The sequence below is a fragment of the Sciurus vulgaris genome, assembly GCF_902686455.1.
Source record: "Sciurus vulgaris genome assembly, chromosome: 5".
NCBI classification, from domain to species: Eukaryota; Metazoa; Chordata; class Mammalia; order Rodentia; family Sciuridae; genus Sciurus; species Sciurus vulgaris.
In genome coordinates this window covers 116,484,883-116,510,065 of record NC_136465.1, presented here as the reverse complement: position 1 = coordinate 116,510,065, position 25,183 = coordinate 116,484,883, and the positions used below count along the sequence as shown (strand labels likewise).

The following is a 25,183-nucleotide window of genomic DNA, read 5'->3' as shown; positions in this document are numbered from 1 at the left end:
ACTAACCTCCTCCTCTGCCACCTCCTTTCCTCCCCTCATGAGAATGACATCAGCTCTGGCTGCCACTGTCCTCAGCAGTGTTGCTGATGTACTCTCCCATGGGTGCAACAGAGGCCAATCATCCCTGCCCCACCCATTCATTCTCCAGCCCAGGAGCCAGGAGCCTGGGGTTACACAGCCCAGCACCCTGCAGTGGGAGTGGGAGGAGGCTGTACCAGGAAGGTGGCTGCAGGAAATGGTGGGAAATGAGGGGACATGGGTACCACGGAGAGGGAGAGGAGCCTAAGGGGGGCACTTGAGGAAGAGAAGCTGCAGTAAATCACTCTGTGGGGGGGCTCCCTCTGCCTGAGCTCAGTGGGGTGGGGAAAGGATAGACATTGGGGGGGAGGGGGAATTGCCACATCTGGCAAGCAGGTGTCTGGCACTGTTCAGGCTGTAGTCACTTTCCCAGCCAAAGGGGAAGAAGGGAGAGGGGAGGAGGGGCCTCTTAGAGTCCCCTGGGAAACAGGGAAAGGCTCACAAGCAGAAATTCAGAGGCCCACAACCAGACCAAAAAAAAAAAAGCAAGGGAGATCATGCAATGTTCCCATCTCTACTTCAATCAGTGTTGAGGATGGTTTCCTCACAGTCCTGAAAGAAAATTGCTGAGAATCCTGGGTAATCCTGGGCACCTGAAGTTTCATTCCTAGTAGGAAACGGAAGACTGGAGAAACAAGCTTAGAGAATTCCAAGTTGGAGACTGTACAGAACTCAACCCCAACTCCAGCACTAACACTGCCCCTACCCAAGGGCCACGCTGGGTGATAAGGCAGGTTAGGATGCTAAGTCTGGGCACTACTTTTTCTGCAGCTCAGGCAAAGATAGACGTGATCCCAGCCCTCCTCCTACCCGCTGCACTCCAGCTTTCAATGCAGGACCAGAGGCAGGAGTGACATAATAGAACATCCTTCTTTCTTTCTTTCTATCTGCTGAGAGGAGTCCTGCACCCAGGTGCCCCCCATTTGCTGAGCCTAACTGCCAGGCTGCCACAGAGGAGGAGGCAAGACTGTGCAACTCTAGGTTTCACGTCCTGATGCTGCAGAGGCTCTCCTCATTCTTGCACCTTCCTCTCATCCTTTCCATTCTCTTGCTTAACCCTGGAATTGCAGGCCCAGTTCGTAAGCAGTAGAGGTGACTGAGAAGGAGACCCTTCAAAGTGCAGTGGAGAGGAGGACTCCCCACACTGCCCCCTCCTTAAAATCCTGCAGAGGAAGGGGAAAGAAAACCAAAGCATTCTCCTGTCGCCGCGGCAACCATAAAACCCCTAGCTAAATCCATCTTGTGAGCTCACCGCCCCATTAAGATGCAGGGCCAGGCTCTGCGCCAGCCCAGCCACATTCATTTGTGCGAATAAAGGTGGAGGAGGGGGAGGGGAGCAGGCTCTGGAGGGACGGGGAAATGGCGAGAAGAGGTTATTTACACCGCCGTCCTGACCTTCTGGAGCAGCGCTGGCTCCGATAAATAACCCGCTCAGCGCCGTTTCAGAGCAGGAGTGGGAGGTGCAGGAAGGGAGCAGGGGCTGGAGGAGAGCCCCCACGCAGGTGCGCGTCTCTGGGTTACTAATGGCTGAGGCGGGAGCAGGCAGCTGGCTTTGGGGGTGGTGGGGGGAGAACTCAGTTCCCTGAGACTCCCACTGAGAAAATACCATCCCCACCCCACCCCTGGCGCCAATTTCCAGGCGAGGGGACTGAGCGATGCCAAGGAGGCAAACAGCCCCGTAAATTAGGGATGGGGGGGTTGAGTTGCTGGGGAGTCTCTGAGGTAGGAGGGAAGAAATATTATAAGATGGGGAGAGGGAGGGGGCTGGAGGAATAGGAGTAGCTGCCAAAAAGAGAGGAAGAGGAACAGAAACATCACACAAAGGCAGTTTGGAAAAAAATGTTTTATTCCTCTTCACACAGAGCAGTATAGGAAGGTGGCCATCTCCTGAATGTACATCTCTTACACCAAGACACCCCTCAAATATGCCCAGTTATCTGCCCCACTCAGTGTTGGAGAATTGGCAGTTAGTGGATGGGACAGAATGTTTAAGTCTCAGGAAGGTTATCTTTTTGTGGGGAAGAAGTTTTGGGGGATAGGGGAATTAGAACCAAGAATGGATAATTCATCTTCTTATCCTGATGAAATCCAAACCCCAAAGGAAAAAGTCACCTCTCCTGGCCACCTAAGGAGGGGAAGAGCCCAGACCTACAGTACTGCTTTTATGTAAGGCCGAGGCCAAGGAAGAACAGGGTTAAGCAGCAGATGACAGACCCAAGGTGGAGGAGCAGAGGGCATGTTGGCAGCTGAGGGGACAGGCCCCTCAAGGCCCAAGTAGTAAGTCCCCCTCCTTCCCCAGTTCTGAGCAGAAACTCTCCTTCCCAAGACTAAAACAGAGTTTTGTTCCAGGGACTGGCTTTGCTCTGGGACAGAGAGGACAAATCAGGTAAAAGGCCCATGGGTAGTAAAGATGGAGAATTAAGGTAGCAGATCAAGAGATGGACCTCCCCAGAATGACCACTCACAGACCACAGCAGATCCCATATGCCAGGATCAGGGTGGAGAATGAATTTTATAAGCCCTACTCCGTAATATTTAAATCACTGTTTTTGCCACTCTGCCCCCTCCCTATAAGCTGCCTCCAGTCACTTCTTCAAGGCAAAGGACAGGACAGTAAGATGAAATGGGGGGAAAGGCTGAGGCCAGTAAGTGGGCTGAGGCTGAGACTGGACACATCTCTACCCATCCCGACCCTCGCTCATACTGCAGAAGGAATTCTCCTCCCACCTCCACCCTTACTGCACATAGGGGCTGTTGGGATAAGGCCTAGTAAAGGCAAAGGGAGGAAAACACTCAGCACATTCTTTCTCCTGCTTTGATCTGGAGTGGAGCGACAGCAATGGGCAAAGGAGTTAAGGAGAAAATATGGGGGTAGGAGAGCATGGAACAAAATCCAGTGTAGGAAGGAAAGAGGGTGTTTCCCCTGCCCTGCATCCGAATCTGGTGGGAGCTTTACTCCTAGCAGGAGTGAGGAGAAAGAAGTGTATGGGGGAGGGGGCAACCCCAGACAGGATGGAGATTTAAGGATCTCTTCTGATCCCAAGATGACCCTGAGAGCACCGGTTGGGGCCTGGATGAGAAATCACAGCAGACATGCGGATTTTTGAGGGGGGCGAAGAGCCAGGCACAGGGTCTTCACCGGAGGAGTGACCACTTGATCTGTTCTTTAGCTGACTGCAGCACCTGCAGAGACAAGGGCAGCACTGAGGGAGACTTGCTGAGCGGCAGGGTGGGAAGGGGGCGGGGCTCTCCTTCCCCTCACTTGCCTTCCCCGTCCTTAGAAGAATGAGGAATAGAAAATCCCCAAGGATAGAGGAATAGGAAGAAGTCTCTAAGGCCCTAGAGGATTATCAGTTTGGGAAATTCCCCCAAAATTCAAATCCACTGGGGGGATGAAGAGAGAAGAGGTATACCTGGGAGGAAAGAAAAAAACTGGGGGTTACTGGACATATGTTAAAAAGAGGAGGTTATACATCCAGACGAACTCCTTAGTGAGGGTTTCAAGTGGGTAAAAAACAACCCCTCCCTTGGCCCCTGAATCAGGTAGACAGACAATCTATCTGCAGTCAAGGTAGCAGGATGGATCTGCAAAACTTGTGTATCCTAGAATATGCATTTCCAGCCCTCATTTGAATAATAAGAGAGAGTGTGCACACACACGCACACAGACCATCTGCTTAAGGCAAGCCTCTGCTGGGGAATAAATCACTGAGTGAGGCATCAGGCAGGGAGGGTTTGAAGGGTACTGAGGAGGGCTGACAGTCACTGCTCACATGCAACTGGGAGAGGAGTTTGGGAGTGAGGGTGGGGAGCACAGGGCTGTGTGAGTCTCAATTCTCTGGAATAAGAGGGAGCCAAGGAAGATATCTGGATCTCCAGTCTCATTCAGACTTGGCAAGTTGGGATGGACTACTTTTCCCCTTTAGTGACTCCATCCATCTGGAGAGGAAGAGAGAAAGTCATACCTGAGACACGGTCTGCTCCGTTAAGGGGACATCTTCACCCTGTGGCACAGAGACAAGCATTTAGGTTGGAGGCTGGTAGTAGGAAAGGAAGAGGTGGTCCTTTAAACTGATGCAAAGGGCAGGTACCCTAACTTCTCAATCCCTTCTAGGGACTAGTACAGCCCCAGTTTTACTTGGCCAGAGGGACCATAAACACAAAAGGGTCATTTCATCCATCCTCCATTTTAAGGCAAGACTTCTTAAAAGATTTATTCCATTTCAAGTAATCAGCAGGTTATCTGATCCTCAACATCCTCAACTTGGGGGTGGGGACCTGATTCCCTAGTCAGAGAAGACCTTCCCTGAATATCAATATCGCTGGGGAAAGGATGAGGGGGAGCCAGGGGTAGTTTAATGGATCCCGCAAGGCCTGATGGGTAACGACGGCATGTTAATTTGAAGAAATAAACTGCTGCAACAGCAGCCTGAGAAGGGGAAGGGGGGAGCTGGTGGTGGGGGACCCTCTCTCTTGCCACATAGAGACATATGTTAGAGGAGAAGATTAAACTATGCAAATGGAGCCCACGGCAGTTAAGAGAGAAGATTTCCCATTACCCGGCACTGTCAGCCTTCACTCTATGGAGGTCAGAGCTGGGACATTCTATGTATGGAAAGATTTGCTTTGCTCAGACATCTTAGCACCCCCACAATTTGCAGGTGGGCTCTCTGTGTACGCACCACGATCTCTGCAGCAGACTTGCATCCTTCTGTAGCTAACTCAGAGGCCCCTTTCTGATATCACTAGCACCAAAGTACTTAGGTTCTGGTGAATAAGTTTTTTTTTTTTTGTAATGGGGATTGAACCCAGGGGTGCTTAGCCACTGAGTCATAGTCCTAGCCCTTTTTACTTTTTATTTTGAGACAGGGTCTTGCTAAGTTGCTTAGGGCCTGGATAAATTGCTGAGGCTGGCCTCAAACTTGTGATCCTCCTGCCTCACCCTCCATTTACCATTTCATCCATAGCCAAGCCACTGGGATGACAGGCATGCACCACCACACCCAGTTACAGAAGACTTTAAAAGACAAGAAAGACATTCCTTTGTCTCAGATAAGTGGATCTAGTCTCAAAGAGGAAATAAGTCAACCTCAACTTTCAGAACCATGAATATTAAAGTTTCTTTTATTTCATCATTCATTCAATATGCATACATTGTGTCTACTTTGTGCAAAGACAATAAGAGATGCTAGGTATCAAGTTAGGGGAAGAAATAAATTCCTTTGCATCCCTTCCTTGGGATACTGAAGAAGGAAGGAAAAAAAGTTGTATGTATTCTATCAGCCCAGACCCTTAGACACATTCAGTTGGTCTGGCTCTGGAGGATGTTTATGGATAGATTTGACAGGGGAGTGAGTACAGGAAAACACTGTTGCTTACTTACCCTTAATGCCACCCGGTGTACAACTTGCTGAGGATCACTCTCTAAGATCACCCTATAAAGACAAAAAAAGAGACCATTGTTCACTTTGGGGGTGTGTGTGTGTGTGTGTGTGTGTGTGTGTGTGTGTGTGTGTGTGTGTGTTTCTAGGGATTGAACATCCAGAGGTGCTTTTTAATTTTGAGACAGGGTCTCACTAAGTTTCCAGCACTGGCCTTGCTCGTTCAATCCTCCTGCCTCAGTCTCCTGAGTCACTAGACTATAGTCATGTGCCAGCATACCAGGTCCCCCAGCTCTTTTTTGAAACAAGGTCTCACTGGGTTGCCAAGGCTGCTTTTTTTTTTTTTTTTTTTGGTACCAGGGATTGAACCCAGGGGCGCTTAACCACTAAGCTACATCCCCAGGCCCTTTTTTATATTTTTATATAGAGACAAGGTCTCACTGAGTTGCTCTCAAGGCCTTGCTGAATTGCTGAGGCTGGCTTTGAACTCATGATCCCTCCTGCCTCAGTCTCCCAAGTAGCTGGGATTATAGGCGTGCTCCATGATGCCTAGCATGTTCGCTGTGTCCTGATGGACCAACTACTATAGGGATAGAATTCTGACCACTTAGCCCATTTGACTTCGAGGAGGAGCAGCCACCCCACCATCCCAGATCCAGGCAGGTTAGAGAACTCACCCTCCATCTACGATTTCATCCACAGCCAAGAAGAGCCCCTCCATATTCTCCAGCAGAGCTCGCTTTTCTACATTTTTCCTGAATCCCCAAAGAGAAAAACCAGTCCTTGTGTGATGGAATCCTAAGACACTGTCTGGATAGACACTGTCTGAACTAAACAAATAAATGTCTCCAACAAGCACATAAAGAGGTGAATAAGGTGAAGAACTTTTTAGCCAGTCAACTCTACTGTAAACAACTTCTTATTCTTGTGTGCTATGTAAGGATCAGGAATATCAGAAAAGACTGTGAACAGATAGGCTGATTATCTAGAGCTATTATTTCTTTCTTTTCTTTTCTCTTTTTGGTACTGGGGATTGAACCCAGAGGCACTAAGGTACATCTCCAGTTCTTTTTTCTCTTTTATTTAGAGATAGGGCCTCACTAAGTTGCTCTGGCTAGCTTTGAACTCACAATACTCCTGCCTCAGCCTCCCAAGCTGCTGGGATTACAGGCGTGCACCACCTTGCTGTGCCTGGATCTCACTAAGTTGCCAAGGCTGGCTCGAACCTGAATCCTGAGTTGCTGGGATTATCGGTGCAAGCCACTGAAACTGACTTAGATACATAATTTTTTTCCTGCATAATGTTTTCCTACCATGATGTTGCTCATGACATTGCTTGTAAACATAGACATCAGTAGGTAGAAAAAAAAAAAAACAAACAGAGCTAAAAATCTGGAGGTGGCGGGAGGTGGGAAGGGGTTGAATATAAACCCTATCTGCACTCAAGCTCTGACAAACCACCTACGGCTGGCTCTGCTCCCTGTCTTCCCCCTCCCTTACCAGTTCTGCTCAGGCTCAGAAAAGAATCCCAACAAGGGGGCTAAGAACAGTCAGGGTCCATATCCACCAGCCACAGATCCGGTGGTTGGGGCATGTGGCCTGTCACATCCGTCAGTTTGACTCTTTCACTAGATTACCCGAAATGAAGTCTATTCATTCACCTGGCTGAAAAATAAATCATCCCCTTCCTGAGGAAACCTGAGCCATTTGCCCTGCTGATTTTGTGGGGCTGAGAGCGCCTGCTGTTCTGTTCCGGATGGCTGTCTGTACTGGGTTCACTTGGGAGCTGCTGGGGGAACGAAGTTCAGAGCCCTGGGTGTTTTCAAGAAAAGTATCTTATGTCTCTTCTCTTGCCCATCAACATGGAGAACAGAGGGCTGGGGGCGGGGGTGGAAAGGGAGGAGAGGGTAAACAGCACATTCTTCCTGTTCTACAGAGGGGAAAAATTAAGGGATAGAAGTGGAAACTTGGGACTACCGCCTCCATTCCCAAAGCACAGAGGTTTCACATGGTGCACTGCCTTATGCTTGCCCTTTGGCTACTTCTCGGGCGAAGAACAAAGCCTTGGAGCCTCAGAGAATGAAGCCTCAGGAGGGGCTGGAACTCTGACAAAGCCACAGGGACCAGTAGGAGAAGCCCTGTTCCCAGTAGAATTACTCCATGGGAAGGACGTGCTCTCCATCCAGTCCTCCCCCTCAGTGTGAATTACTCTGAAATAATAAGCCCACTTCTTAAACTAAATCGACTCCCTGGAGCCTCTGCTGATTCCCCACAAATCCTTGGGCCTGAAGAATAGTTACTTTCTGTCCCAAGCCAACATTAAGAATGGCTGCTCACCTTAGCATCTGGCTCAAGGAGTCGAAGAGGCAATTCAGAACAGCCATAAGCATCAACTGTTGAGAGAGAGAGGAAGAAGGAAAAGGATCAAGGCCCTATAAACTGCTACCCAAAAGAAAAACCCTCCAATTCGTTAACCATCAAAATACACAGACTTTCTCAAAGGACCAGAAATACAAGGTGGAAGTGAGTACAAAACAGGAAGAGGATGTATGGTTTCTCACAGAAGTGCATTCTGCCACACCGTCCCACATTTAGCCAGCAGTTTAAATAAAACTTTCCTGTTGTAGTCCTCCACATATCTTTTTTGTTCTTTAAACTTTTATTTATTTATATTTTTAATGTGGTGCTGAGGATCGAACCCAGTGCCTCACACATGCTAGGCAGGCATGAGCCACACCTCAGCCCTCAAGGTATCTTTACTGTGTATGTGTTATCTGATGTCTTAGGTACAGAGGAAAATCATTGCTGAGGTCAGAGAAAGACAGCATGGCTAGTAGAAAGAGCACAGCCTTCTTTTGCCTCCCTGCTGGGGCTGAAAATCCAATCCTGAGCATGTTAAGCACACACTCCACCAAGTGTGCCCTCAGTCCAAGCACAGGGCTTTTGAGTCAGACAGAACTGGGTTTGAACCCCGGCTGAGCCATTTCCTATGCATATGACCCTGACAGAATTATTTCACTGAACCACATGAAACTGCCACTTTTGTAGTTTGACAATGGTCACTAAAAATAATTTTATGGTTCCTCATGGTTTGGTTTCCCCATTGGTAAAATAAAGACACTGACACCTACAACTCACAGAAGTGCTGCAAGGTTTAAATAACAATGTCTTCAGCAAAGCACTCCCAGCAATAAGAGCTCAGGAGGAGGTGCATCTCTCGAACTTTGACTTTTGCTGAAAATTATCTGGGTGCTTTTTTTTTTTTTTTTTTTTGGTAGTTGTAGATGGACAGCAAGCTTTATTTGTTTATTGTTAATTTTTATGTGGTACTAGGGATGGAACTCAGTGCGAGGCAAGCGCTTTGCCACGGAGCTATAGCCCCAGCCCCCTGGGGGCTTATTTTTACCTATCTACTCTTATGGAAGTTGCTACTACTTGACATAAATGGTTTTTCCTGCATATAGCATGCAGGATAGGACTTCACCCATAGTCCCATTCACACTGTATGACTTCATCAAGTGACCCATTCATACTGTATAGCTTCAGCAAGACCCAGAATATCTGCTCATTAGCTCAAACTCAGTCAGGTATACACCATTCACAGCAGGACTCAGCATCCTGTCCCCCCACCTTGACCACACCTTAGAAATCCATCTTAAAAAACACTGCAGGGAAGGACATTAAAATCTATATTGTGTCTTCTATATGGAAATAAGAAAATGGATCTGGGAAAACTTTCTTTCTAGGCAGATTCATTTGTGGGGCCATGGTGGAGACCACTTGGTTAGCCCTGTCCGAAGCCAGAGGAATGTGGCTCTCTTAAGCCCAAAACAAGTGGCTTTGTCCTGCCTATGGTTTAGGAAGTGGGACCAAAGATAGTAAGAAGGACTGGGGATTCTCACCTCATTTTCATAGGAGCTGCCAATCACATAGAAATAGAGATCGATACTACTTTTATATACCACTGTCAGGCCTTCCAAGAGGGCAATTTCACCTGTGGGGAGAAAGATGGAAACAGTGAGTAGCCTAAGATGAGGAAGCAGAACAGGAGTTACTGTGAACTCCTAGTATTCAGTGGTTTGGGGTCAGGTAAGGCAGGCTCCAATGACCTCAAAGACTTAAGCTGATCTATTCTTTTTGGGTGGTAGCAGAAGGGAAGTTTAAACTGGGGGAGTCTAAATGTATCTTCTCCTCTAGCCTCCCTCCCCCACTCCTAACCACTACACTTATTTCCCTTCTTGTATATGAGACAGGATACTAGTCGATCCTTCGGAGGTGAAAATGCAGAGCGGTCACCTTTACAGACTTCCATTTACCTGCCCTAATGGATGCGGTACAATAAGCAGAGCTGCAGTTAAATTTGTCAAGTGAGGCTCATAAATCCAGGGACTAGACAGGTAGCTAACAGCCAACCTTCCAGCACGGTATTCCCGCGTGAGGTACACTCACCTCCCCATTACATTTCTGAAGAGTTTATTATATGAGGGGAGGAGGAAAAGAAGAAAAAGGAGGCAGTCATTTTATCCTTTTTCTACAGTCCTGCAGCCACCCCCTTCTCACCATGGTTCACCCCCAATACAGGGAGTAGGGAAAGGAAAATGACCTACTGTCAGTCCGATGGGTCTTGTTGAAAATATTCTTCTCAAAGGCCTTTTGCTCCTTGACACTGGGGTAGGTGTCGTCATAGTACTGGTCAGAGGGAAAGGAGACAGGGTTGGGTCATTAGAGCTGGGAGCCCAGAATGATTAGTGACTACGCTTTGCCCTGGGATCTTGGATTTCTCTCTTTCAAGGCATGGGGTGAGGGAGAAATACTGACAAGGAGAAGGAGGGGAGGGCGATAGAGGCAGGGAACAAGCAGAGAGTAATCCAATTTAAAGAGAGAATTAAAGGACCCTGCTATGAGCAATCCCACTTCACATTGCTAAGACAGAGGGCAAAGGCCTACCAACCCTATAATAAGACCCTGCTTGGGGTTGGGGATATAGTTCAGTCAGCAGAGTGCTTGCCATGCAAGCACAAGGCCCTGGGTTCAATCCCCAGCACCGCAAAAAAAAAAAAAAAAAAGACCCTGCTTTTTTTTGTACCAGGGACTGAACACAGGGGTACTTAGCCACTAAGCCACATCCCCAGCCCTTTTTATTTGTTTTCATTTTGAGACAGGGTCTCCTTAAGTTGCTTAAAGCCTCGCTAAGTTGCTGAGATGGATCTAGAATTTGTGATCCTCCTGCCTTGGCCTCCTGAGTCACTAAAATTAAAGAAGTGTGCCACCACACCTGGCAATGAGGCCCTGCTTTTATCAGCATTCTAGGAGAGCTCTCCTAAAACCATTCCCACCAAGTGCTTCTGGGGAGCTGCCCTGTCAAGGAGCAATGCCAGAGAAAACAAAGACTAGAAGGGCAGGACTCTTCCTCAGATACTCCCTCGCTGTATGAAGCTGAGGAATGAGGAAAGACTGTAAAAACCTCTTCCATAGCAAGGCGAGCCCTGTCCTGTGGTCTCTCAAGTCTCAGCTTTCCTTCCTGCAAAGTAAGAGAAGCAGGGGGCAGTCTAGCACATTGCTGAGCCTATTCCCAGGCTCTCCCTGGCAAGGGGGCGGAGATGCAGGCTGCTAAATCGTTCTGCTCTTTAGGGGCTAATCCGTCGCAGTCAGCTGAAGACCTATGACAGGTCTGGCATTTAGTAACTGGATAACTGTTTCAAAAGGTGTCCTGCATAGTTACATCCAATTACAGGGAGGAACAGCTGGTGAATTCTAAACTAATCTCTACCTGCTGATTGATTTATGCTATGCTTGCCCGGAGTTAATACACCAGGGACAGAAGAAATTTCTACAGGAGGGGGAGAATATGGAGGGAAGAGAAGGGTGTCCTTTCTCCTCTCTTTCAAAAGATCCAAAGTTAAAAACACCATACTGAGAAGTCAAGAGGTAAGAAGCTTGGTGAGGCCTGTAAATCTAGAGCTGGAACCCTGGAACCACAAAAGAATTCCCAGGAAAATCCAAGAAGGTGACAGGGTAGGAGGGAAGGAGCTGGGAATGATGAACATGGGCAGAGTGCTTCTAACATCTAGATACCGCTTTGTTCAGGAACCAATGCTCCAAAGCTTCTCCAGACTCTGATGCAGGTGACAACGGAGGTCAAAGTCTGGGGACTTTGAAGATTCTCAAAATCATACTAACACTAGCAGAAGTTAACAGAGCCAGTCTTAAGATTCCAAGCTCACGATGTCTTTGTCCTGCTCCCAAACTAATTTGAAAGGGACTCTCACCTTCGCAAAAAGTCGATCTCCATCGTTGTCCAGAATCAGGATGGCTTTGACAGTATACAGGGAGGGTTCCTGAGGAGACAGGAACACACCTTCAGTCCTCAAGGCTCCCACCACTACTGGCACCCCAGATTCTTTCCCCTAATCCCTTTGGTTACCTTCCCTGACACAGTAAGATTCTGACATTTCCCACTGAGTACGATCAAGTAGTAAGTGAACTGGGGGAGGGAGCGTTTCAACAAAGGACTCCAAGGCAGCAGCAAAGCAAGTGTCTGACTCACAGAGGGCTGAGTCAAGGTAGGTCATGCTGTTATTTCCAAATATTGTGGTACAGTTATTTTCCAAATTACCAGCCCTCCCTGGTCTCCTACACAGGTGGGTATGGAATGTGACCAGATTAATTAATAGGCATTGCAAGAGGCCATTTGAAAACAGGGTTGAATGCCCTAGTATACTTGAAAGTTTCTGCAGTCCCAATGCAGTAGCAATGCAGAGGCATAAAGCAAGCCTCCCTAAACCACCCACACACTGAACAGAGGAAAATGAGTGTTTACGTGCACACAAACAGACCGACACACACACACCAGTTCTGAATGCCACCCAAAGAGACAAACACAGCCCGAAAACCCTCCTACCGAGCCCGATTTCTCCACTATATCCTAGTCACTACCACTTAACTTGCTAGGGGAAAAAACAATCTGACTTTTGGGGCTGGTAAGAAAATCTGAGAAATACCATGGAGATTGGAGGTAGTAAGCAAGAGGGGAGTTTTCTTTCAATCTCAAGAATCAAACTGAAGAGCTGAGGATTATTAGTTAGCTGGTAGAAAATGTGCTCTGCCTGCTTGAGGTCCTGGGTTCCATACCCAGCACCAAAAGAGAAAAAAGAATACTGGCTCTCATAAGGGAATCACATCATCAGACGAAAGGTTACATTTAATTCCGTTCATCAACTGCAAATAGAAGACTTTGCAAAGGCTCAGTGGTGGGCTTGGTGGCAGCTGTTGCAGCTCAGTGATAGGGCACAAAAAAACCCAAAAAGCTGGGTGGCCTGGAGCTCTGCTCTCTTCTAATCAGCTTATTAGGAGGGGGGAAAGAGGGAAGACAGGGCAAGCACTACTTCTTTCCTGGCCTTACTTAGCAAACCCCTAGTCCTCAAACACATTCTCCAGGCACATGTTTAACAAAGACCCAAGAGTGAAGAGGAAAAAATTATAGCCAAAGATCCAGAAACTGAAGGGTTACAGCCTCTACACAGGTAAACTGGTTCATGAGGCTCCAGGAAGCGTAGGGGCCTGTGTCCTCACTGCACCACCAGGTACAAACCCCAGCTCAGGAGTAGGGAGGGGGGATTAGGAATGAGAGTAAAGGGAACCCAGACTTTTGACAACAAGGTGATAAGAAATGTCAACTTTCTCAATTTGAATTCTTGAGGACAACAATTTTTGTTTTGTTTTGTTCACTGATTAATATGAGGGTCCAGAACAATGCCTGACATGTATTAAACTCTCAGTATTTGTTCAATCATGGAGAAAACAAAGGAATTTTGAAAATAAACATTTCTTGATTCAATAAGTATCTAAGGGAATTCTTTTTTTTTTTTATTTTTTTTTAGTTGTCAATGGACCTTTATAATTTATTTATTTACATGAGGAACTGAAACTTGAACCCAGTACCTCACACATGTGAGGCAAGCACTGCACTGCTAAGCTACAACCCCAGCCCTAAGCAAATTCTTATAATTAAATTTTCACCTATAAGTGGATTTTCTAGTGTGGCCATTTGGGGTGATATTACTACTGACTTACCTCTCCTCTGATAAGCAATCCTTACGGTGGCCCCCCATATATAGTACACTCTGGAATAAACAAGGTAGAAGGAACTCCTGCCTCCAACCAGGAAACTGCTAACTAACAGAGGGAAGTCCTCTAGTCTAGTCTAAAAGGTAACAAATAGAAGCAGGTTTCCTAACTACTACCTAGCTCCTCATACAAAAGTCATCCCATAAAGCAGCCTCTGTTCCATAGCAGCTTAACTCCTCAATTCACCAAGAGGGAGACACCAAAGGGTTTCCCTGTTAGTGAATTGTGAATGAGTTCCTTTCTTTCTTTCTTTTGGTACCAGGGATTGAACCCAGGGGCACTTAACTGCTGAGCCATATCCTTAGCCCTTTTGATTTAAAAAAAAAATTTTTTTTTTTTTAGTTGTCAATGGATCTTTTACTTTATTTATTTATATGTGGAGCTGAGTATCAAACCCAGGGCCTTAACACATGCCAGGCAAGCGCTCTACCATTGATCCACAACTCCAAGACCCCCTTTTGATTTTTTTGTTTTGAAACAGAATCTTGCTAAATCTTTAGGCCTCGCGAAGTTGATGGTTGGTCTCAAACTTGTGATCCTCCTGCCTCAGCCTCCCAAGTCACTGGGATTACAGATGTGTGCTACCGCAACCATTTGTTTTGTTTTGTTTCCCTCAGAACTGGGGATTTGGGCTGGGGAGACAGCTCAGTCGGTAGAGTGCTCACCTTGCAAGCATAAGGCCCTGGGTTCGATCCCCAGCACCGCATATTTTGAGACAGGGTCTTACTAAGATGCCCAGGCTGGCCTCAAACTTGCTATACTCCTGCCTCAGCCCCTGAACAGCTGGGTTTACAGGCATGTACCACCACACTCAGTGAAATGAGTTTTCTTAATGGAAAAAAAGAAGTCCAATAGAAGAAAATTTAGAAGAAATCATTTTTTTTTTTTCTGAACCTTTCCCCAGAAGATCCTTGGCGTTGTCCCTCTGTCCATTCACAGCAACTTTAGAGAAAAACCCACTAGTTTAACCTGGACCTTAATCAGGCACAGGTGGATGGTTCTCGCAGGCATAGAATCTGGTATACTTAGAACACATGGGAACCCAAAGAAAAGAAAAGCCCCAATGGCCACATGTTCTTGTGGCCAACATGGCATTAGTATCTAAACAGTGTGCTGGCAAAGAGAGAAACACATTCCCTGGGTGGGTTCCTTGCTCTTTTCATTGGCTTCCTAGAATACGTGCTTAAAAGAAATCCCAAAAGAGAAACATTGGGTCTTCCTGGGCAGGATAAAGATTGAAGAAGGCAAGGACAAAGACCTGATTCAATGTATTAGAGCTCTGGAAGGAGAAAGAAGGCATTACAGAAAAGCCTGGCTAGTTCAAACTTCCAAAGGAAAAATCACACTGAAAACAGCGAGAAATTTAGACAAGAACTTCAATGCTGCTTGAAATTTCCATCCTACTACAGCTGAAGCCAGCAGCAGCCTCTTTACTTCTCCTGCCACCTCCTGACTGCAGCTGGTTCCACCTCAGCCTGGGGCCTTTACCTCTCAGGAGTGGGGGGGCCAGGAGTTCCCCTCATGCCATAAAACCAACCAGTTTAAAGGCCCCAGAAGCCATTACTGCTAATGTAATTTCATTTTAAGTTTTTGCAAAGGGCAAGTTTATAAATAACTCCCAGCTACTGAGAAATGGGCTTCCTAGACAATGGACTAGGCTTGACCTTGTAGCATATTAAATGCTGCTTGTTAAGTAAGATCCTACAAGCTTAGGCCCCTATTCAAAGGACTTAAAAGGTCTATTCTTCCCTCCCACTCCGAAAATGGGTAGCTGCTAGAAAGCTTTCGAGACAAAGTTCTGTGATGCACTGACTTTCAGAGAGCCACAGCCTGAGTGTATAACAGAACTTCACCTCAAATGCTAATGGTGCCTGGAAATGGTGTACAGGCAGATTGATTTGTAGGATGGGTGGCTTGGATGGATTTTCATGCATGTATTTATGATCAAGAAAACTACAATGCTGTGCTCAGGCCAGGTGATACACCAGAAAATTAGCAAATGAGGCTGTGTGAATGTGTCTTCAATCCCTATCAAAGGCTTCTGATACCTGGTGATAACCACTGTCCTCCAGAACCCTCTCCCTCTGCACACAGAGGACTGGAGGTGGGGAGGGGGGGAGGGGAGGTCATTCCTAGTGCCGCCCCCTGTGGGCCTCTGGAAGACCTGCAGCTTGCTCAGGACTACAGTCATAAGCAAAAGTATTTAAAATGCAGCTCTGGTAGGGTTGTAGCTCAGTGGCAGGGCACTTGCCTAGCACGTGTGAGACACTGGGTTCGATCCTCAGGACCACATAAAATAAATAAAATGAAGGTACTGCGTCCATCTACAACTAAAAAAAAAAAAAACAAAACTATATATGTATGTCTTTTAAGTAAAACTAGTAGAGGTGGATTTAAAAAAAACACTGAGTTACTCTGTTTATATAGTTTTATATAGTAACAGAATACTTCGGGATATAACATATCTTGATATGCCACCAAGAGACTGGAGGAAAGGTGTTTGGGGCAGATAGGATATTTGGAAGCTATGACTAATTATTATATGATTCATTTAGGGGGCAAAATCAAGAAGCCTTCATGGAGTTAGAATATGTTATCCACAAAGCCAAAAGAGCAACAGGTTAAGAACCTGATTAAGATTCCTGGAAAGTTCTCATTCCTTACTTCAAGAGAAGTACTTCAAGGGCCATGCTGAAAGGGTGTACCGTGGCCTGGCAACAGGTCTCAATCAATCAGAGATATAAGATGCTATTCTCTCTCTCCTATTTATACAGTAAAACCAAGACGGTAAAAAGTCAACGGAGAAATTACTAGACACCACTCTCAGCTGCACATGGCTACACAGGTATTTTGCTCCCTGATTCTGTGCCAAAGTTTTTACAATTAAAAGCTCCTTTGGGGCTGAGGGCTCCAATTTGCAAGTCACAAACCTTTGGACTTCAGATGAAAAGAATTAGCTAAGCGTTTTGACAAGGAAAAGCCGTTAGATTCAAGAAGAAAAGCTCAGGGGCTGGGGGTACAGCTCAGTGGTTGAAAGCGAGAGAGGCCCTGGGTTCCATCCCCAGCATGAAGGAAAAACAAAGACAAACAAACAAACAAAAAAAACCCCAGAGCTCTAGAATAGTAACCACAGGTACCACAAAATATTATTACCCAGCTGACACAAGACCAAATATTGGTTATAAAGAAGAAACCGAACATGTCTTAGGAAGAACTGATGGCAGGAAGACATCTAGAAAGAATCTTCCTAGCCAACACAGATACAAAACACAAACATGGCAAGCTAAGTCACCAGGAGTTCTGCCATTACAGGAGAAAATGTCTCTGAATTCCTATGGTGCTTGTATTACATTCTTGATCAGCCATACTCAAGTTTTCCCTTTTTCTCTGAGACTCCGCTTCCTCGTGGGAGAAGTGAGAGGCTTGACCTAAATCAGTTAAAGTTAACACCTTTTTTGAGTAACCGCCGACTCCCTCCCCCCTTTATAAGCTGGTGAAATCTATGGACCTTGCTCCCAGCAAAGTTCACATTCACGAACTTAGGATTTCAAGGAGTTCACAGACTTGGGTTTAGAATTAAATAAGTTTGTCTCTGAAGATAATATAATAATATGGAGAATATTGGGGAAATGACTGATACTTTTATAAATTAGTCCTATAACCTCACACAAGTTAATGGTTTCAAAAAACAGGCGTGTGGCCTTTAGAAATTAATAAAGCTGAGAAAACTAACACAGCCAGCAGGGGGAGTAAACGCCAGCACTACGCCCCTCTGGCTTTCAATGGCTGAATCTGCTGACTGTGACACCCGCAGGGTGAAGATGACCAAGCCTCCAACTCTTCAGAAATGCAAAGTCTTAGGTCCTTTCTTAAAACTCAGAAAGACTGTCTATTTGCTGTAGAAATTCTCCTCGTGGCGGGTCACACAGACCCTAACTCTTCAACCATCCTGGAAGTGAAAGATTCACAGAAATGCGGGACAATGATGCAGTGCAGCTGGGAAGAGAGATGAATTGAAAAAGCTGAAATCAGACTCTTCCACATGTGAGGCCTGAGAGCGGTATTAGAACCTCCTGCTGCCCCAGTCTGGTAATTCAGAAGCCCTCCCTTAAATATCACTCGGCAGAGGAACCGATCGAATGGGGCTAGACTCATTTCTGATGCATTCTTGGTCATCATTTGTACCATGATGTAACCCACTGCCCCCACCATCTGCTCCTAAAAGCAAATGTTAGTCTCTGAAAGACTGAATTGACAGCCTCTGTGTTTATTTTTCAGTCTATTTACACTCCCAAATCAACGCCTGAGGCAGAATTGCTCTCCTCTCTGGTTTTAGTCTCTCTCTAAAAACTATACAATAGAAAAGGAGTTGGATAAAATTCACTGTCAGAACTATCCAGACCAACTGGTTATGGATATGGACATCTAAACAGAGAATGGGGGGGGAAAAAAAGTCAAATGAGAAGACAATCTTCCTCTGCAGCATAGATGACTTAGGTTACACAACAGGAAGGACTTCCTGAAGAGATGAGGAGGTCAAACACCAGCAGAGGTCAAAAAGGCTGGGAAATCTAAGGACAGAAGAGATCTTTCTAATAATCTGATGTGAGAGAAAAGTTATTCTGCCCGGGAAACAGGAGAGGCAATTGTGAGAAAGCCCTTGCCAGCACGGGCATCTCAGAATGTACGTGGACCCAGCCTTCCAATCCATCTTCATCAGCTACACTCAGCACCCGCCTTCCCTCCTCCTAATCACTCCAGCGTAAGTGGGTGGGTTGGCACCAACTCTTTTTTATTCCCATTCCATCTTTTATTTGCCTCCTCTAGTTCCCTTTTCACCAGTTGTCTTGTCAATATCCTGACTCTGACCAAGTCATGTCAATGCAGTAAGTAAGAAACAGTAGCAAGACTTTAGATGAAAAAGACCCTAGCCAGGCACAGTGCACATGCCTGTAATCCCGGTGGCTTGGGAGGCTGAGACAGGAGGATCACAAGTCTAAACCCAGCCTCAGCAACTCAGTAAGGTCCTAAGCAACTTAGCAAGATCCTGACTTAAAATAAAAAAAAAAAAATAGTAATAAAAAAAGGGGCTAGGGATGTGGCTGAGTGGTTAAGCACCCGTGTTCAATCCCTGGTGCCAAAAAAAGATCCTAAACCTACCAGTAGGCTCCCTCAAATATCGGAGTAATTGCACTCATCTTCTGCCGCCCAGGGAGGACCTGGCTTCTCAAGGGGCTGGTTTTCTTCTCATGGAGGCCTCCTCCTCTTCTTCTGACCATGTGACAGCTCCCCTAGACCTTTGATATAATTTATACTTTGCCAGGGACCAACTCTTTCCCACTACTGTGAAGGAGAGGGAAAAAATATATATAAATATGTCGGAAATCTATAACGAGGTCTTCTTGGAGGGCAAGACATGGGGAGAGTTAGAAGCAGCCTCAATTGCTCTTTGGGGGTTTTAGTTCAAGCCAAGGTCTGCTTCCAGCAATCAACCATTAAAACAAGCCGGCCAGAGTAACAGCACAGTTTATTCTGATCATTTAATTTGAAGTGTCAATAAATTAAACTTCAATCAATTAAACTAGGTGTGCAATAACCCAGATGGACACCCCGACACCAACATAATCACAATAAAAATTTTTATGGCTGCCAGGGACCTCACCGGGGGCAGTGCTGGCACTGCTCGAGCCCTAGCTGAGAAATATATCTCCACAGCACAGGAATGAGGAGATTGCTTCTCCTAACGAAATGGAGGGCCAGGCACCAGCAAGGACGCAGCTGGAAGAGGGGCACAGGGGACTGCCAGGAATGAGATGGGAGTGCTTTGGGGGCTTAATGTAATTGATACCTTTGCCCAAAGCGGGGGGAGGGGGCATTCAGGCCAAGTACCTCTACTGTTAGTGCCAAAGGAATTTAACAAAAGCCCCATTAAGATGATTCAGGAAGCAAAGGCCATGGAGCAGTATCAACCGTTAAGCGTCATTGATGTATTCTGCATAGTTTCTTCTTTCATATATATGCACATCCTTGTGCACTTAGGATGGCCTAATTTTTTTAGTGAGGCTTGGAAATCAGGTCCTGGTCATTGTTTGAAAATAAAGTTATTACAGAGAGAAAGGACAGAATTAGAGCCTAGTCTAAAAAGCACCAGGAAAGCACATAGGGGAATCCTGAGAGGATTAGGAAAAATGAAACCCGAGTACAAAGATTCAAGGATCTAAACTAGTGGAGTAATACAGCCTTTTTTTTTTTTTTTTTTTTGCAGTTGTGCTGGGGATTGAACCCAGGCCTTGTACATGGGAGGCAAGCATTCTACCAACTGAGCTATATCCCCAGCCCTAGTAACTCAGCTTTGAGGGGAGACAAAGGTAAAGGAGGAAGGAAGGGGTAGGTGATTATCTTTAAGATTTCATTGGGGTTTTGTTTTTGTTTTTGCTTTGTTTTGTTGGTACTGGGATTGAACCCAGAGCACTTAACCACTGAGCCACCACATTCCCCAGCCCTTTTTATTTTCACTTTGAGAGAAGGTCTTGCTGAATTGCTTAGGCCCTCCCTAAATTGCTGAGGCTGGCTTTCAACTCACAGTCCTCCTGCCTCAGTCTCTCAAGCCACAGCACCTAGCAATTTCCTGACCCTGTCCTTCTTACCCTTCCCTTCTCAACATGCTATAGCTATGTGCCATGTATAAGTGAGAAGAATGCATTTTGATCAGATTTCTCCAGAGGTCCAGATGAATCAGCAAATAGAAATGTGAGAGGAGGAAGCCTAAAGACCTTTAGGAGTCTGCCCTCTCTAAGGAGTGACTTCATTGGTGTCCTAGTACAGTAAACTCTTTGGCTCAGTAGAGATCTAAGGTGAGATCCAGGGATCCCTTGTACTTCTGAAGTACTAATGAAGATGAAGACAAGAATCAGGAAATAGTACTGAGGAAAAAGATAAGGAAATGAGAGAAAAAGGAGCAGTGAGAAAAGGTGACTCTAAAAAAAGGTGGAGCTGAATTTTGTGGGCCAGTATGTTAGGGTAGTGAAAAGTAGAGATTTAGGAAATATTACTTGATTCTCAACTAAGACTCTTCATCTGAATCATCGAATACGTAATAATATTTAAGTAATCATTTTCTCACTTCTTCCAAGAATGGTACAAATAATGCCATGGTGGATACAGAGAAGCTGATTGGTTATACACAATGAATGCCTTATGGCAGTAGGGCTTACTCCTCTCTCAGAATTCCAGTTGGGAAAGATTGGAATAGTGGGAAAGGAATACAAATTCTTAACTGGGGTCCAAATTAAATTAAAATTATAAAGAGGAAAAAAATGTTGGCTAGAGATATGATACAGAGGAAGAAAAATAACTGTTTAATATCCCAAGAACTCTGGAGATCAGCACAAAAAATTAGAACTGATATATGTTGGTACTTTTTCTTGGTCGCCCCAAAAAGCTTTACATAATAGATGACTGAAAGGACAATTATGCATATTGAAAAAGTAAAAAGGCCCCAATGACAAAAACTATAGTAACATCAGAGACTTTGGGAGGATAAGGAAATCAAAATCTAATTCAAGTTTTTACAATGTACTTCCTTTAATAAGTCTTTTTCCCCATACCTTGGTTTCCCTAACTCCATTATATAGGTTCCTGATGACAAAGAATTGATATGGTTTTTAAACGAAGTTCAGGGTACCTGAACAAGTTAGCAAGGATCTTCAAATGCAGCATCTTAGACGCAGATTAAACTGGAGGAATAAGGGAGAAGATACAGAACTAAGGGAAGAGAAAATGTGACAGATTTTCACATTTTGATCAAACTCTAAAGAATACATTTTGATCAGGTTTCTCCAAAGGTCCAGCTGAACCACCACTGCACACAAACTGTTAAAAGCGCTCCCCAAATGAGGCGCTGTGGTGCAGTGACTCAGGAGGCTGAGGTGAGAGAATTGAGTTCAAGACCAGCCTCAACAAATCAGTGAACCCTTAAGCAACTCAGGAAGACCCTGACTCAAAACAAAATATAAAAAATGGGCTTGGGATGTGGTTCAGCGGTTAAGTACCCCTGGGTTCAATCTCCAGTACCAAAAAAAAAAAAAAAAAGACTCCCCAGATATCATCCTCCTCACTCCTTGGCTTTTAAGGAGACTGACTCCCTTTTAAATATATGTATGAAACAATCTAAAAATCTTCCAAAGAAACCAATTCCCTAGAATGTATGCTAGTCTGTTACCTGGTTAAGAGCACTCATTAACTATTGGGCATGGTGGTACATGCCTGTAATCCCAGCAACTCGGAAGGCTGAGATATGAGGATTGCAAGTTCAAAGCCAGCCTCAGTCATTCAGCAAGACTCTCAGCAAGTTGGAGTCCCTGTCTCAAAATAAAAAAATAAAAAGGGCTAGGGATGTAGTTCAGTGGTAAAGTGCCCCTGGATTAGATCCCCAGTATAAAAAAAAAAAAAAAAAAAACAAAAAAACTCTTAACTGCCTGATACAGACAATACTTAAAATTACTCAAATTTTAAGCTTTCTACCTAAATTTAACCAACCCATATGATAAGAAGAAATTTTCTCTGACAGTTTGAAATGGAAGAATTAAAACCTATTATTTCCTTTTACTGATAAGGATCCGGATATGTACATGTATGAAATCTTAAGGAAAATAAAAGACGAGAAAGTTTCTTTGGGAAAATACCTAAAGTTCAAATTAAAGAAAGGGGAGTGGAATTCCTATACCTACCTACCTACACACACATACACACACACACACACACACACAACCCCCTGAACAGCCAGATAGGCACTTTTAAGGGGAATGCTCTAGTCCAGTTCTAAAGAAGGGGTAATAAGTATGTTATTTGAACAAGCAAAAGGACTAAATGAACTAGAGGGCTAATAAACCTCTTTAGCCACCACAATTCTCATGTAACCAGAGGGAGAAATTAGCATCCTAGATCCTACAATAAGAATTCCTATGGCTGGCGATGCAGAGCAGTGGTAGAGTGATTCCCTACCATGGGAGAGACCCTAAGTTCCATTCCCACAAGGGCAGGAATCCTAAAGTGTATATGAGAATGGAAAAGAAGAGAATAGAGAGTCTGAGAAAATATTCCATGATCCATGCTAACTCTACCAGATACTCCAGAACTCCGATGGAATGCTGAGTCTTTATCATATGACATCCCTGTGTAATAGGGATTAACAGGAAACCGAAAACAATTTTTTTTTTTTTTTTAAGGAAAGTGCCAGGTAGTTATCAATGGACACACAAACTCAAAACCACCAGGAGGGGCCTGTGATGACAACACATCTGTGTTCTAATTTTACAGTTTGAGGCAAGGATGAAGGTTTGGGGTAATTCAAGTGAGGATATCATCCAAAATGCTCAAAATGAGGAGGACCCTGAAGAATCCCAATCCAGTACACTTATAATCTTATGGATCCAAAGGACACCAGGTGCTCCCTTTAACTTTTTAGGGACTCTATGTTCTCTCCCCAGCAGGGCTTCCACTCTAAACCAAGGCTTTAAGTCCTGCACCAGGCCACACACTTATTACACCGGCCAGCAGAACCTTCTGTCCCCGAAGGTTACCCGGAACTCCCCTTTCTCCCCGCTCCCCCTCAGCTAAACCCTGACTCCCGGCCCCTCTGGGCACCGCAGCAGCTCTACTGCCCCTCCGGCTCCTACCAAAATCAGCGCCTCCATCTTGCCCCGCAGCTGGTGCCGACGTGGAGTCGCAAAAGCAACGCCGCCGCTGATTGGCCCTGAGTCCTCATGCGACCCCTCCCAGGATAGAGCTCATTGGATAAGAAAAATCCAGCCATTGCTGCATTAACCAATAACTGTGGTAGCTTGCAAAGCGGAAGCAAGGTATCCAGACAGAAGGCACAGGACTTTGATTGTCAGCTTGAACATTCAATAAAACACCAAAACCTCACAACTGAATGGGGCGGGAAGGTCAGCGGGGCGGGGTTGTTTCCATGGGAAATAGAGGAAGCGATTGTTAATTTTCAATTGGTAGAGCGGAGAGCACGTGATAGTGTCCTCCTGATTTAGCTGCTTTAATCCGCACTCCCTTTAGAGGGCGCAATGTTCCCTTAGCCTTAAACACTGGTCTTTCCTACCCTAATCCCTATTCCCAGCGCCCCCAATAGGTCCTACTTGATATTTACGGTGCTGTGGCCTGCTCAGGTTCCTTCAGCATCCTCACTCACTGAAAGTCTGCACGATCTTGTAGTTAGAACCAAGAGATGTTCAACACGTTACCTGTATAAATCAAGACCTCCAGAAGTTGATTGCCACAGTAACAACCTCCCCAAGGTGGAGCCCCAGGCATTGCTATTCCAAAAATGGGCAAGAAGCCAGTGAATTTCTGAAAGCGGATTTTCTTTGGCTCAATGTGAAACAGGATGTTAGAGCTTTGGAGACCAGAAGAGAGTAGGAGGGGCCAAGGGGTGAAGGGATCAGAGTAGGTGTACACTGAGGGTATAGGGAGTAGGGTCTGCGGTTTTCCAGTAGGGACAAGCCGTTGCAAAATGAGAAAAGAGAAGTTTACTGAATACTGGGATTTCACAATAAGGAAGGCTTTTAATGAAGTTTGACTTTCCCCATGCTTCAGTTCACTGATATAATCAGTGTGGGAGAGCCAGGCACAGTGGCACGCGGCTATAATCCCAGTGTTTTAGGAGCTGGAAGGAGGAGGGTCTCAAGTTCAAGGACAGCCTGGGCAGTTAAGTGAGACCCTGTCTCAAAATTTTAAAAATTAAAAAAGAAAAAATAGAAAAGACTGGGGATGTAGCTTGTAGGTCAGTCGTAGAGTGCCCCTGGGTTCAATCCCAGTACCCTCCCCTAAAAAAGAGGCGGGGGGGGGGGGGGGTCGATAGCGGCAGTGTGTTCCTCTAGTCCCAGCTACTCAGGAAACTGAGGGAGGAAGATGGCTTGAGCCCAGGAGTTACAGGACATCCTTGGCAACACAGCAAGACCTACTCTCCAACTCTCTCTCCCTCTCCCTCCCCCTACCCTCTCTTTTTTCCTGTACCTGGGATTGAACCCAGGGGCACTTTACCACTGAGCCACATCCCCATCCCTTTTTATTTTTCTATTTTGAGACAGGATCTTGCTAAGTTGCTTAGGGCCTCTCTAAATTGCTGATGCTGTCCTTGAACCTGCAATCTTCCTGCCTCAGACATCCCAGGTACTGAGATGAGGCATGCACTACCCTGCACAGCATAAATGTTCTGTTTTAGTTAGCTTTTTCTGCTGCTGTAACCAAAAGACCTGACAATATCAATTAAAGGAGGGAAAGTTTATTTGGGGCCTCACAGTTTCAGAGGTCTGAGTCCATAGATGTCAAACTTCATTCTCTGGAGCCTGAGGTGAGGCAGAACATCGTAGAGGAAAGGTGTGGCAGAGGAAAACAACTGGGGATGTGTCACCAGGAAACAAAAAGAAATTCCCCTCACCATGGACAAAATATATACCCCCAAGTGCACACCCCCAATGACAATGACCTACCTCCTTCAGCCACACCCATCCTGCCCACAGTTACCACACTTAATCCATACTGATTAAATTAAGGCTCTCATAATCCAATCACTTTGCCTCTAA

The 25,183-nt window shown here is 45.6% G+C and overlaps 1 protein-coding gene across 1 annotated transcript; it reads right to left on the bottom strand.

Moving 5' to 3' along the window:
• Positions 1-1,903: 1,903 nt before the first annotated feature.
• COPZ1 (COPI coat complex subunit zeta 1) lies at positions 1,904-23,358 on the bottom strand. The gene is made up of 9 exons (XM_079139850.1): positions 23,264-23,358; positions 11,729-11,797; positions 10,067-10,148; positions 9,362-9,453; positions 7,797-7,852; positions 6,137-6,214; positions 5,462-5,513; positions 4,044-4,082; positions 1,904-3,261 (listed from the first exon to the last, which is right to left on the bottom strand). The coding sequence occupies exons 1-9, from the start codon at positions 23,279-23,281 to the stop codon at positions 3,214-3,216; spliced, it is 534 nt and encodes a 177-aa protein (XP_078995976.1). The 5' UTR covers positions 23,282-23,358; the 3' UTR covers positions 1,904-3,213.
• Between the last annotated feature and the right edge of the window lie 1,825 nt (positions 23,359-25,183).